This window comes from Poecilia formosa, unplaced genomic scaffold, assembly GCF_000485575.1.
Source record: "Poecilia formosa unplaced genomic scaffold, Poecilia_formosa-5.1.2 Scaffold158, whole genome shotgun sequence".
Taxonomy (NCBI): Eukaryota; Metazoa; Chordata; class Actinopteri; order Cyprinodontiformes; family Poeciliidae; genus Poecilia; species Poecilia formosa.
In genome coordinates this window covers 155,353-170,630 of record NW_006800097.1, presented here as the reverse complement: position 1 = coordinate 170,630, position 15,278 = coordinate 155,353, and the positions used below count along the sequence as shown (strand labels likewise).

The window sequence follows — 15,278 nt, the reverse complement described above, 5'->3', positions numbered from 1 at the left end:
TCATTTAGACTTAAAAATAACTCACCCTGAATTACCATGATAGATATGTGTGTCATTAATGAAGGGGAAAAAACTCAACCCAGACTTTAAGTTTAGGGTCTGGTTCGCAGAGTATGTAGTTAAATTTTTCCCCAATTATTCAATGGGAAAAAATAAACTAACCTCAGTTAAGTAAAATAAAATTGTAATCAAAACTTTTGGAATTGTAATGATTTCTTTTTTTAAAAACACATTTTTTTGTTTAAAAAAAACTTTTTTTTAAATTAAATAACTAATTTTTGTCCTGTGAACTTAAAAAGTTATTTGCCAAACATAAACTTTTATTTGCACACATCAGAAATATTTTGTTGTGATTTTGGCTCCTGCCCATGACGTCATGTGAGAATCACAAGCAAAACTTTGAGTCAAACAAAAACTTAGAATATCAAGAAAATATTTCTGACATGCACAAATAAGTTTGTTTTGCAAAAAAAATTCACTTCATGACACAAATGTGTGATTTAAATGTTTAAAAAAGTTGTAAGCAAAACTCAGTAGGCTTTTCCCATAGTGACATGCATTAACAATTAAATTTTTGCTTTTGTTTTTTTCTTGTTTTCTGCAGTTCCACCTTAAAGTTTGATGCAGCTCCGCTTTCCTGAATGGACCATCTTCATCTCCACTGCAAGTGCAGCAAACAGGCAGCTCTTTTTTTATAGATTACAGTCACTAAAAGGTTGCATTGTGCCCTTGTTTATATTTTTAATAGTGTAATTCTGTAAACACAAAATATGTAAATCAGAGCTAAACCACCAGCTCTGATTTACATATCTTGCTGAATTGCGGGTTTGAATATTGCAATACTTTCCTATAACAAAATAGACCTGCAGAAAGAAATTACTAATAAAATATCTTACATATGCATAGTTGTATGCTCTGTATAGATATTTTCCTTAGCTTTGATTGTATATTTCACAATTTTGTAATTTATCATTGTTTATTAAACTCTGAAAGCTGTGTGGCTTTGTTAATATTCTGTCCTAGAAGGCGGTTAGATGTGCCCTTTTTTTTTTTTTGAGCACCTGCCCTTTTAGTGGTCTCTGCACGGCCCTGACCTTTTCCAATAAGTTGTCACTTCTGTCCCTTGGGTTGAAGGACAATTACTCATTACTCAATATCTCTTAACCCTTGTGCAAGCGATGACAGAGGGAAACGTGGAGGACTGTGGCAAATGACACAAGTTTATGTGTGTGGGGTTGGTTGGGTCCCATTTGTAAACACAAGGGTTAAAGAACTAACAAGTCTTATTCATGGTGATTATCAGGTGGTGCTTTTTGTGTTTCGATTAAGAAAACACTGGCACTAAAAACATTTGGATAGATGTACACAAAATATCCAACATTTTGACAGGTGATTTAATACACCTACAAGTTCGCACTGAACACCAGAAGCCAGAATTACTTACTTTGAAACAGAAGTCATAATATTGAAGGACGTGATGGATTGAACCCTCTGAAGAAGTAAATAGTAAGATTTTGGTCTCAAACAAAAGCATGATGCATTGTAAAGTTTCCGTATTGCAAAGTCATTGGCTTTAGAAAAAACAGAACTTTAATTTATCATTCAAATGCAAATTAAAGCAATATTACCTTGTCACTGTTTCATTAATCACAACTAAAGACATTTGAAAGTCAGCATAAGATAAACACAAAACTTTTCAAAACACAAGTTTAATAACAAATATACTGAAGAACATACAGCAAAAGAAATGCTTTGAGTATCACAATTAGAAAGGCACATTAAATAAAATGAATAGATAAAAAACTCACAATGTAACAAAAACAAGCAAAATATCTACATGATGAACAAATAATGCAACTGCTTTTTTGTGTTCTTAAGCATAACGGATTCATTGATTATGCCACTTTATTCTGATTTAAAACACTGTAAACATAAATTAGCACATTAGTATGAAGAACATCATTGGCATGTACCTGGAAGTCATACAAAAAGAAAAATAACATTCAGACGGTTAAATAACTGATGCTAATGCTAACTTACCAGACACACCAGACCAACACAGAAGTCACTCCAACAACAATGGAGTGACTCCTCTCTACTGATAGTTATTATTATTAGTAGTAGTAGTAATAACTCAGTAATAATAATGAGTTATTAACTTTTTATTACCTTCTTATTCTTATGCAGGTGCCCATCTCTAACAATGGGTAACGACAAGCAACACCATGGACATATTTAATTTTAATCATAAATTTAAACATTATGAATGGTCAGCACTGTATCACCAAATGACCTAAAGATATAACTGCAACATGTTTAACTCATCAGATCCCAAAGAAAATTACTCTTTACAAGACAAAGTGATATGTGACTGTATTTTATTATTTTAATTCGTCTCATCAATAATTATTATTCAAGTATTTACAGGAACCTCTGACAACATAAAGAACTTGCTTTCTAAAAAGTAATGGAAAGATTTCCAAAAACCTACATTTTTATAAGATTTTTGTTTAGTAGACAAACTTTCAACAATTATCAGAAGAAATTAAACCTCAAACTATGAAACTCAACTCGCTCTTCAGTTTGTCAATGTTTGATCCTTGTTTAAAAACAATCTGATTTAAACAATAAGATTGATCACAATCTCCCTGTTTGCAGAAGACAATATAGCGATGCTCATTGTTTTAATGCAAACTTTATCCACTGACCCAACGAGATGAAAATAAAATATTAAAACAGAAAGTAAAGTATCTATAATACACATATTTTTGTTCACTTTGGTCCACTGTTTCTTCCAGTGAAGTTAATATTATTTGTCTGCATATGTAAAGATTTATGACACTTCTGTATGTTGTCACTCAAATTCATCCAAAACACTTCACCTTTAAATTAAACTGATGTCATATATTGAATATGTCTAGTTCTTTAAGACAAACACTGTCAGCAATGTAAAGAAAAACCATCACATACATTATTTTACATGAAACAACTCACTGTGTGTATGCTGCCTATGTTCCATTTTGTTTTTGAATCATTATTTCTTTGACTTCACGGTTATTGATATCTGTGGAAGGAGAAATAAAGTGTTAGCTGATCTTACACAACATAAAAAACAACATTATTAATAAATATTTGGACTGGATCATGCATTTTAAAATTTATAGAAAATTATGTAATGTGTTTTACTTACAAGTTGGAGGTCGTTTGGTTTCTATAAAACGAAAAATATACATTTAGTTTGTAGAGTAACCAACTTCAGTTCCCACATTTAACCCACAGTATTGTTTCTTAGCTGCTTTTATCCTTAAACTGGACATGCAGTAATGTTCATTTATGTAAAAAGCAGTATAACTTTATAGTTTCACTTTGACCTTAAATTTTAATTTGTATTATGATTTTTATACCAGTGTCCAAAATGTAATCTGCATAGTAACATAGATTTAGGATTAAATTACAAAAAAACTCACTGAATAGTTTCTCACTGATTGGATTTCTGAAAATGACTCCAACCACGGCGACAACGGCAGCAATAATCACTGCTCCAGTGGTGATTACCGTGATCCAATTCCCTATGAAATAAGTCACAAACCAAAACATTGTTGGACTTTTTTTTCTTAACCAAACAGCAAACATGTACCATGCTACCCCAATTAGTTTATAGTCTGTATAAAATGCTCAAGTCTGCTATTCTGCTGTTACAGAAGTTTGCACCTATAATTGGTAATTATTTCACTTTCCTTTTATTCTTAAAGAGAATTTTTTTAATGAAACAGTCTTGGTTTTAGCATTAGTTATAATTAAATGACAGGTTAAAATATTTCAGATATTTTATCGTTTTAGTAACAAAACCAAAACTTAAAATACATAATAGATTAAACAGTATATATTTTAACCAATTAAATTGTCTGCAAAAATCTTGTAAAGTCAACTAAATTACTTCAATAATTTTTGGTTCATCAACAACTTTGATGAAGGTCTTACTTTCATTGGTCAAGATGTTGGATTTCTCCAGTTTGGTGACGATGTCTTCATTGACTCCTGACAGCTGAAACACACATTCATAGTTGCTCCAGTCTTCAGATGAAACGGATGACAGATCCAGATCAACACTCATCTGGAAGGTCCCATCATTGTTAGGGAGGGTTTCTCTTTTGACCACACCATCATGGATCTCTTCTCCATCTTTCCTCCAGAGCATCTCTGCCTTGTTAGGATAGAAACCTGTAGCGAGGCAGCAGACTGGAGAGGAGGACGACTTCTGGAGGAGAGACACCAAAGGTTTCTCTATAGTGGGAAAAAGCAAAGAAATGTCGATCTAATGGAGTTTCTCTGTCAGACACTTTGATTTTAACACTCTAGTTTTATTTTTATTATCAAGCTGTTTAGAAATACTCATGATACTTGTCAACTCTTTCAAATGTAATGTTGAGACTAAAGATGAAGGAATCTCTTATAAATGAGCCAAATAGAAAGTAAGAAATTAGAGTCGTCAAGAGAAAGAATAAAAAACAACTAAATGAAGAAAGATGTTTCCCAAAACATTAAAATTACAGATAAATGAATACTTCTTCAGTGAACTAACAGGTCACCTGGTTCTACCTGTTCTCATGAGAGAAGTCCTGCCATAGATCATATATGTCTTTATCCAATCAGGACACCTCTGGCTGAGGAAGCTGTCTGCCAGTGCAATCCAACCTCTGTTATTGTCCCACTTGTTTTTGGTGATGACAGCTTGAGGTGTTGGAGCGATCCACTTCTTTGTGCTCAGGTCAAAGGCTATGAAGTCCTCTCCATCATACCCTTACTGCATAAAGCCTTTTTTCACTTTTGCCTCCTCATCCCACTCACAGCCATACATCCATTGGTAAACATGCATACCTGGGAACACAGGGTGATACAGAAGTCATTAAAAAGTAAAAAATGTTTCAAATGGAAGCAATGACTGCAGAGTCAAAAAATGACTCATACAGCAGATATCATTTATTCTCCACAAACAAGACATTTGCAGACAAATTGAAGCCAACATTTAAAGACACAGTAAATCTGAGCATCCAGTAAACACTGATGGAGGTACCAGAAGTCCAAATTCAAGATAGATGTTAAGAATATCAAATACTGTTTGCTTCCCATTATGACCAATGGATATTAAGAGTTTCCCACTGTTTTGATATAAGATATACTTTGAATTTGAAGATTTGTTTGTAATTGTTAATTGTTATAGTGTAGATATTTTGTCAGGGTCCAGGGTAGAATAAGTTCTGTTAAGCTGCTTCCTTTTGCAGGGTTCAAATACACTGGGGTTTATTTGGTCCACATTAAATTTCATGCATGAATCACTTTCCCCAGATAAACAAAGGCAGGAGGCGGATTGTTTTAGGGCCCGAGTCTTTCATTCTAAATTTACCTCATATTCACAAAGAAACAGATCTGCATAATTTGAGTCAGTGTGTTAGAATATGGTATTGTACTTAAAGTTATTATTTTCTCTGATGATCTTTTTCTCAATTAAGAAAATGTCCACTAGTAACTCAATGTAGAGAGATTGTTATATTCTCAACTTCTCCATTAATTTCCTATGGAACTTGTGCAGTAAGGAAAAAGTCGCTTGCCCTCCCATAGCCAGGTAACGGGTGAAATCAGTGCTTGTGAAATTTCCAACTCGTAGATGTGTTCACACAGGATAGCGACGAGATACAAGCAAGCTGAAAATTGTTCAACTTTTGTCACTGATGTTCCGATCACATCCTGTGTGTTGGGTGGAAAATGATTGAAGAAGAAATGGTGCTACTTTTGAGATTAAGATATTGTCCCATTCTTACTTCAGCTGAAAACATTAGTTACTGTTCCTTCTAATCTTTTTCCATATTTGCCATTATTGCTGCATCTGCTGTGATTCTCGCTTCCCATTTAGCTCCATCTTCTACTACTTTTCCATTTCTCAGCAGTAATTTCCTCAATAGAACCACATTTTTTGAAATACGATTCTTCTTTTGTAAGACCACCGTGTTTAAAATCCAGTAAACCTCAGACTTCACCAACTGCTGCTCCGTAGAATATTAAACAGTCCTGCCACAGCAAACTGTAAGACCTATGATTAATGTGTTGAAGACCAACTTGAATTCTGTGACAACTTTAAGAAACTCAAAGTCTTTATTTTTAGACACATGAATTTAAAACCTTTTAAGGATGCGTGAACACCCTGTGTGCTCGGCCTCCATCAGTCTTTCTTCGGGCCCCATCATTTGTCAAACCTTGTGATGTCCTCAAAAATAGAGCTGGTTTCTTTCCTTTTCAACAAGGGAGTCTGGAATCTGGGAAACTCAGATTTAGGTAATCTTTAGCAGTAAATTGAATAAAAAAAGAACTGGTTGAAATATAGAACATAATGCTGAGAATGGTGGCTTCTCAATAAACATAATGTTCAGTATCACTGATAACTATTGTGATGTTGATATAACTGGTGTTTTAAAATCCCCATTTCTAGGTTTATGTCTTGATACTAAATAATTTTATTCATCATTTAACAATTATTACTGGTTAATATCTCAGTGGTGAAATGGTTTAACAGGTGATTGTATTGGCTAATAAAAGTCGCATTAATCAATGTAAATTTCAGCCATGATTCTACAGTATTTTTATTACACTGATCAGTAGAGTCTCTATTGGATTACCATATGTGTCTGTGTGTATGATGGTGTGTCCTACTTCCCACAAGCAACAAAAATGATCAGTAACTGATCAAATTAACACAAACCTCCTGTTTGGTTGAAGCGCTGCTTCAAGATTTCAATGCTGACTTTGTAGGTTTGTTGGTGACGCCAAAACTTTTCAGCTTCTCTTTTCCAGTACAGCTGATCCATGTTCTCCTTCATCCAGTCCTGTTTGGGCTCTGCTCTCCCGCTGTCACTGTCATAGTGAACCATATGGACATCATCAACTGAAGCAACAGCCACAAACTCTGGGAAGTTTGGCACTTGAGAGGATGCAGTGTAGAAATACTTCATCGAGTGGGACTCTGAAAAAAAGACAATGATTTGAGAATTTGTAAAACAATAACATAATTAAACATTTTCTGAAACTTAGACAAACCAAGTAATAACAACTGCATCTAATAATAATAATAATAATAATAATAATAATAACTAACCTTTACATTAAAAGATCATTCAAAATTGGTGATTTTTGAGTGGTGTATTTAAAAAACATATAACATTTCATGAGTGAAGTATTTAATACATACTTTTATACAATTTTATATTTAAACTGCTATCTTTCTTTATCTTCATCTTAATTATAGTACTCTAAGTAGTAATCAGCAGATATTAGGGTGATTCTCTGAATTCGGTGCATTTTGGAGTCTCAGGTTACTTAAAAATATTCCACAAAACATTTTGTTTTTGATCACTGGATCTATTGAAGGAGTCTTTGAGCCTCCAAGAAAATATGTCTCCCCACCTTATGCACAAAATTCCAAACAGTATTATGCATTTCTTTATTTGGGTTGCTTTAAATTCAACCCCGTAACGGGACAATTTCATTCCTCTGAGTTTAACTTTATAACATAATTAAACCAATTCTTCCAGTTCCTTTGAGATCACCTGTCCCTTGATTAAAATAACTAATTGTAAGTATATATTATTTAATTCTGAATTATAATTAGACTTAGAATATTGCAACTTGATGTAAAAGCGCTTCTCATAAACCATGAAAATACACTTAAAAATAAAAATTAAATCAGGCTTTTTTATGTTTTTGAATCATTCTTTAAACTTTACATACAGTCCAACAAGTATTAGTTTTGCTGTTACTATAAAAAGAAATCAATACAGTGTATCACGTTACAGAGTTCAACCTATTGCAAAAGTTAACCAGACTGTAAAGAGGTTGAACTCTCTGGCTGGTCTTGAGCAACATATGACATGATGAAAACAAGAAATGAATATACTTTTCAAAGACCATTCTTTACTTTTTCCCCAACAACAATAAATATAATTTACGTCCGTAACAGGGTTGAAAGGTTGAGCTTGACGATGACGGTATTTGGATAAAAAAATAACCAACTATAGGTAATAAACTTTCACTTAAATCTCTTTACAGTATGAACAGGAAGAGACTTGATGTCACTTCCAGGGCACAGAGGAAATGGGACTTAACCATTATTTACAAAAAGGAGGGATTGGTATGCTGTTACGGGGTTGAACAAAACTTGAGGGACAGGATTAAAAAGTGCTATTTTATACATATTTCATGTATTTTTCTTATATTTCTATTATTTGGGTCAAAGTATACCTAAAAAATTTGATAATGGTACAAATTACTTGCAGTTACTGGTTATTTTTATTTGTTTTATATTCTGTGAAAAATGAACATTGGTCAGTGGGGACAAGCTCATCTGGCTGACTTCTACACTTCAACAACCCATAACATTTTTAAAACAAGCTTTTTAAAATATATTTGCATTGTATATTACCAAGACACACAGATATTTCCATTTCTTGATTTTCTCAAAAAATGTGGTTTGCATTATATGAAAATCTTTGAGATAAACCTGATAGACACAAAAGGCACCGAATTCAGAGAATGGCCCTTTACCTAATTTTTAGGGTTTTACATTTCAAATGCAAAATGTTTAGGGATTTTTATTTGACCTTTACAGAAAGCTTCAATTTAAATTTATTAAGTTTATTCAAGTTTAGAAAAAATAAATCAGTCTATTTTTCATATGGGGAGTCGGAACAAAATTTGCCCAAAACAAGAAAAACTAAATAAATAAAAAAAACAGCAAAATACTTTTCTAGATTTAATCATTTTTGACAGTTTCTAATGTAATTTTGCCCTATTTAAAAATAAGTACCTCAAACATCTGCATTATTTTTACATGAGATACAGTTTGGCTTAATTTTATGAAAAGACACTTAACTGGACATCTTAACAGAATTATCTTCAGTCTGATCTAAATATTTTCTAAAATTAGGAGTTCTGTTACATAGGCCACCTCCGGCTATGATTTTGTAAACTATATTTTCTGAATAATAAGCTGATATGGGTATTATATGACATATATACAATATTACAACAAAATTGCCTTAAGTACCTGTTATTCCTTTCTGAAACAATAAATTAAATAATCTACAGTTACCTAAATGTAACTTCTATTTATGGCCCATTGTCTTTTTCCTCACTTCACCATATTTCTGAGTTTTCTTCCTCTATCATTGTTTCTTTGTGCTCTAGCTTCCTGCATCATACTGCAGAAATGGACTACCAAATTGTAAATAACAACACATGTTAAACATCAGCTTTTTCAAATGCTTACATGTTAAATGTGTTTGGAAAACGTAAATTGAACAGACCGGTTATGGGTTATTGTAAATCAGAAGTTAACGATAGCCTAGTAGTAAACTTCTGATTTACAAAGTTTTCGTAACTCTTAAAATTCTCCCTTTTAAAATTATTTATAGCATCCACATCGAAAAAAGTAAAAATAAAAACGTACTGCTAACTTACCAGCTGCAGTGTTGCGGATTCCCAGGAGAAGCAGAAACACAAAGTTTCCCATCTTCAGCAGCATTTGCCGTCGCTTGGTAAAAACCAGCTAATCGCGATAGTCCTACGCTAAAGGGTCTGGATTCTCGGCAGAAACATATTCTGTTTTCCCATGTTTTTGTGTCACCTGTCAGATTTTTGTCTTCGTACTAGTGTTTGTAAAGCTTACAATTTTTCAATAAATAAAGACAATTGAGAAACGACTACTTCCTGGAGGCGTGCTGTATGGCAGGCCGTCCTAACATAGAATTGGTAAACGTCAGATATTTGAAATAGTTTCATTACTTGACATATTAGTCCGTAAATTAAAATATCTCTTATTATGTTTTGACAAGACAAAATACTTCTTTGAAATATTTTTATTACATTCTGACTGGTATAAAAGACCTGCCATTGAGATTTACCATTGAGTTGTATGACTTCAATTAAAGATATCTACAATTAATTTGTTCCGACCACTCATAATTCTAAATAAAGACACATTGCACGATTTTAAATTCCAGAAATATAAAATTGGATTATGACTAGACATTGGAAAAATAAAGTATATTGATAAATAATATCAATTGGAATATTTACCCAGTAAAACAAATTATTTATTTTTCCATTCAGTTTCACCAATTTTTATGAGTTTTTCTTCAAATCGCTTAAGTTTTGCAACTTCTCATTCAAATGCTTTTACGCAAAGTCAGCGATTGTGCAAGCCCTAACTAGCTGTACAAACAGATAAAAGTGATGTCAAACATTTGTGCTGGTTTGTGCACCAAACTGTTTTGTTTGTGCCGCTACCATTTTAAAGATATTAAGAAAAATGTTCTCCAGGGGTCATCAGAGGTCAACCACTCCCCAGACCCTGCTCACATTTGCAAAAATAAATAAATTTAGTGTCAATCAGTCCGGCTAACCCTGGCCATCCCCCTCCCCCAAAAAGCAGAAACTATGTTGTATTGAATTTTGTATAAAGTGTCTGTCAACTGTTTGCAAAATAGTTTTTTCTCTTCTACAAATAAGCTGTCAGTTTAAATTTATTTTTGCATGACCTGTAACCACGTTGCGTTACATGTGCCTTTGCGAATTATGAGACTGTTTTAGCTTTAATATTATCATCAACACTTGCTAACGATCACAGTGAGTGATCTAAGCTAAAAATCTATGCTAGTGCCTCTGCATGCTAGTAGCATCAAGATGATGTCTTTCTATAGTTTAATTTATTGTAATTAAAGTAACTGTTTTGCAGGGTTTGTCTTCCTAAACCAAGATAGCAGCTCTGGCTTTTATTCGCTGTCTTCAACACTGACATAATAATAGCCTTTGTATATTCTGAGAGCCCAGAGCTTTTCTCCATTGAGGGTGATTTTTTTTAAACATGCCCATCTTATCAGAATGCTGAATATATTATGATCAAGAGAGGTGCACCAAATCATGACTGCATGTTGTAGTTAACAATAGTCACCCCATTGTTGCCAAATCAGTGACTTTCTTGCTATATTTACCAACATTTTTGAAAAGATAAAGGTATCAGCAAAAATCAGAATCAGCAAGTCGGGGCTTTTAAAGATCAGTAAGCATCAGAAATTATTCAGTAGTTATAGTACTGAGAGGAAGAAAAATAAAAAAGAGGCTCAGAGGTTCCAATAAACATTTCTACAAAATCGTCTCTAATCTTATCATGCGGGCTTTAAATTACATTTTTGTATTTAAAAAAAAAATACTACCTCATCAAAAACTTACCTTTCATTAACAAAATCAAATCAAAAATCTAAAATTTTATTTGTATAGCACATTTCAGCAGCAAAGCATTTCACCATTAAAAATAACAGTCAGGTAACATTGAATAAACAAACAAAAAAAAGTAATTAAAACCTGCAGCCCTTTTTTAACCCTTTTGACTTTAGTTAAAACGCCATCATGAGACGGAAGGTGGGCTATTGTAAAAATACAAATTTAATAACGTCATGAAATGAATAACCTTTTGAATGTTTATCAAATAAAAAACATTGGCCAACACCACATGTTGTACATAATCTTTTTAAAAAGCTTTAATCTTTTTTAATAAAAAAAAAACAGCTTGAACAGCAGAATCAGAGTTGAGTCCCTTCCGACATAATTACAGCAAATATATTTTTTAAATATTTAACATTAGTTGGATTTAACAATGTGTAACTAAACAGCAAGAATATTTGAAGAAAAAGACTAAACAATATAAAATAGAACACAGAAGATGTAGATCTGATGTTTTATTTGACTGCAAAGACTCAATGAATCTCTGGTTTGGTGCCTTAGTGTCCAAAATCCACATTTGTTTCTTTTTTCTATTGAGACAAATACACAAGGAGAGCCATTGTTATTTATTTACATGTCGAAACAACCAATGAAAATATGTCGGTCTGTTGCTAGGTAGAACGGAGACACGTGATGTGAGACGCTGTGGAGAGTTTTGGATACGGGAAGAGACTGGAGCGCAGTGATGCTGTGGATTTTACTAAGAGTGTTTCGATGGGTTTTTTACACTATCAGTGTGTTATTTAGAGTTCGTGGTGTGTACAGTGTTGGTAGTAATTTTACTAGATATCGCTACATGGCTTCAGAGCGAGCTCTGACGCACTGAGAAGAGAGACTGCTCAGACTCCTAAGGCTTAATTAAAATCCAACCACATCTTTTGAAGCTCCATGTTGAAACTTCTTTGTTCAGTTTTCGAATCTTCTAAACTTTTTTATACATATTTATAATTGGTCATTTTTCCCAGCTGTATCAGTTTAAGAAAGGCAATCTCTCTCTTTTAACTGAAGAATTTTACACTACTGAATAGTTTTTCTATGGAAATTACAAATCAGTTTTTATCAACGTTGAGTTATTCCATAAAAACATTCTACTGATAGCAATAATAAGCATCTTTTTTATGTAAGCTTTACAAAGGCAGAATGTTCAGTTAGAAAATAGTTGGGTCATATCCATTATCCTTTCCAAGGAGTAAAACTGAATAACCATCCTCCAAAAGTGGAAATTTAAGAGAATAGAGCTTTACATTTAAAAATGTCCAATGTAAAACTGTCAATGTTTTTTCTTTTTTCAAACATTCCTCCAACTTTTACAGGTATTAAAAGGTTTTTACATACAGGTCTTATGTTTAATAAAAGAAGCTTCATTCAACATTCAGCGACTCACTTGTTTGCATTTGTCTGTTTCTGCTTTTTCATGCGTGTGGCAGAAACTGGGTTTCCTCTGGAGGCTGACAGTACACCACAGCTGCAACATCAGAAAGCGTGTGAATAAATGTTCTGCTATAAATTGATGTAAAATGTATGGAAAGTATTCTGAGGATGCAATATAAAATACAAAAACTTTAGGAACAGAGCTGAGGATAAAAACAGATTAAACAGTAAGAGGCTTTACTTACGAGAAGGTGGACGTTTGGCTGAAACAAATAGAAAGAACAATTTTAGATTTTGCCTTAAAAAGTCCTTTCAATTCCTCCATTCTCTACAGAGACAACAACCCAGTGAGCATTTTAGATGAACATGCATCCAAATAATTCATAGATCTCTAGGCTAGATTTTGTAGATATTTGGTTCTAATACGATACATTTTTGACATCCATAATTGGTTTTAGCTGACATCATCAGATTTATCATAATTTAAAAAAAAAAAAGACTATTCCTCAGCTACTGTCTCCTACCACTAATACTATAGAATGTCATCAATTGGACTGGTAATCTATTAATTCAGCAGATTTAGTCTGATTTTATTCTTGTGTGTGAATTGAGGACAGTTTTTACAATTAGAAATGATCAGTTTCTGACCTGCCTCAGAGATAATCTATGAGCTCTGAATAATCTGTGTTACATACAAACTCAGTCACAGAGGAGCTCAGTTTGGAAATTATGATGCTGATTAACTGACATTTGAATTTTTAAGAAAACTAATGGCACTTCATATCTGGTCATAATCAGCAAACAGCAGGATGTGCAGCTCAAATGTTTAAGGATGATTTAGATTAAAATGCAGGTTCCAGTCTTCAAGTACAATATTATAATCATATTTACTGCTATCCTTTAAATTTTTAGTTCTCAAAGAAACTGCTGATCCTTTTTATGCAAACTTAACCTAATTACAATAATTTAACATCAGAAAAAGGATCAAATTCTTTCATACCAACTCAAATGCAACTATGGATGTTTTATTAAGTTTTCTGTCACTTCCACATTTGTGTTGCATGGCCCTAAATCTAAATTTAGATTACTTTTAGACTAGAAAGTGTTGTTTGGTGTAGTGATGGGTCCAGCAACACCGACGCGTCGGCGCATGCATCAAGCCCAGAGACCAACACTCGTGTCGGTGCGCGTATTGGTTTCAGCAAGTCACGTGACCAATACAGGAACTGTTTCAAAATGGCGCTGGATGCCAAACTGTGTTTATAAGGAAGCGAATCTGTCAATCTGTCAAAAGCATTTGCCAAACAAATTCTTGATCTTTTACAGCATCAACTATGGAGCAGTTTCAAAGGGAAGGGTTCCGCAGAGTGGGACCATTTTGATCTTATACTGGAAAATAAATTTGTTTTCGTTTTTGTCGTTTTTGTCGGTTCTTGTCAGTTTCTACTTGATCTATCTGAACCCAAATTCAGCTGAAACTGACTCTTAGTTTACTTTCATATTATGTTCTGCAGGTTAAGTGTCGCATTTGTTTAACTAAACTGTCTTATTTAAATAAATCCACCTCCTCAATGCTGAGGCATCATGAGGCATGAGAATGAAGTCCCAGATACACCTAGAATAAACTCTGATATGCAGCCATTCTACAAATTACTCAGTTGTTTTTTATAAATTATTTCATATACAGTGATCCTTCGCAATTAATGCGGTTCACTTTTCACGGTATCGCTGCTTCGCAGATTTTTTTGTGCAGTTTTTTTCCCCACAGTGTTCTTCGTCCTGATTGACCATATGATTGTTAAAAACAGTCTACACGCTTCCTGAGTGCCAATAACGTTACGGTGTTTAATACAGATTGGCCACTCAGGAGATGGAAACTGAAACTTTCGATGTCTCCTGAAAAAAAAAAAAAACTGTGGCCAGAGGCAGCGCAAAACCCGACCGGAGGCTCGTTTGATGAGATCCATCGCTCTGCCGTAGATACAGCTGTGAATTTCGCGGGGCAGCTTGGAGGAGACGCTTTAATGACATGACTGCGGATCACATTAAGGCCGGATTGATGCACACGCACATCCGCTGACCTGAAAACAGGTTTTGTTCTTTGGTTTCAATGTAAAGTATTTATTTATGCTGTGTAATAACTGTAAAAATGAAGGTAACTATGTAGAGGAATATAATTCTACTAATAGTTAAAAGGCATGTTGTTGGTTGATTCACATTAAGATATGTTTTGACTGAAAAGAAATGTACTGTGTCAAATGTACTGTGTCAATCTGACCTAGAAGTCAGAAAGGAACTCATTTCATGAGTATAGCACCTTTAAATTCCTCTATAAGTACTTCACGGATTTGGCCTATCACGGGTTATTTTCGGAACGCAACCCCTAAGAAAAATATTCGCTGTAAATGTAATGTTATGTAATGTTTACTTAATTTTTTTCTACAGCAGGAGAAGTTTTGTCAAAAAAGCGTAACAGGCTAAATTTAAAAAATGTAAAAACTTTTTTTTTTAAATAAAAATGTGTGGGAAAAAAACAGTCCATATTCCAAACACATTCACTTAAATTTTCACTTTATGGT

General features: G+C 33.5%; 2 protein-coding genes across 3 annotated transcripts in view; both read right to left on the bottom strand.

The window, feature by feature from the left end:
- Positions 1–1,376: 1,376 nt before the first annotated feature.
- Positions 1,377–9,767, bottom strand: LOC103146391 (H-2 class I histocompatibility antigen, Q9 alpha chain-like). Its single transcript, XM_007564298.2, is given in 7 exon segments — positions 1,377–3,064; positions 3,191–3,211; positions 3,468–3,569; positions 3,982–4,284; positions 4,600–4,878; positions 6,755–7,015; positions 9,508–9,767. Coding segments are annotated over 7 exon segments (1,086 nt in total). The 5' UTR covers positions 9,572–9,767; the 3' UTR covers positions 1,377–3,008.
- Positions 9,768–12,712: 2,945 nt separating this feature from the next.
- Positions 12,713–15,278, bottom strand: part of LOC103146387 (H-2 class I histocompatibility antigen, Q9 alpha chain-like) — a 34,547-nt gene continuing 31,981 nt past the window's right edge. For both annotated transcript variants that reach the window (XM_016677542.1, XM_007564292.2), the window contains 2 exons: positions 12,945–12,962; positions 12,713–12,793 (listed from right to left, as the gene is read on the bottom strand). In XM_016677542.1, the coding sequence (XP_016533028.1) occupies positions 12,741–12,793; positions 12,945–12,962 (71 nt within the window). In that variant the 3' untranslated portion in view covers positions 12,713–12,740. The remainder of the gene's footprint in view (positions 12,794–12,944; positions 12,963–15,278) is intronic.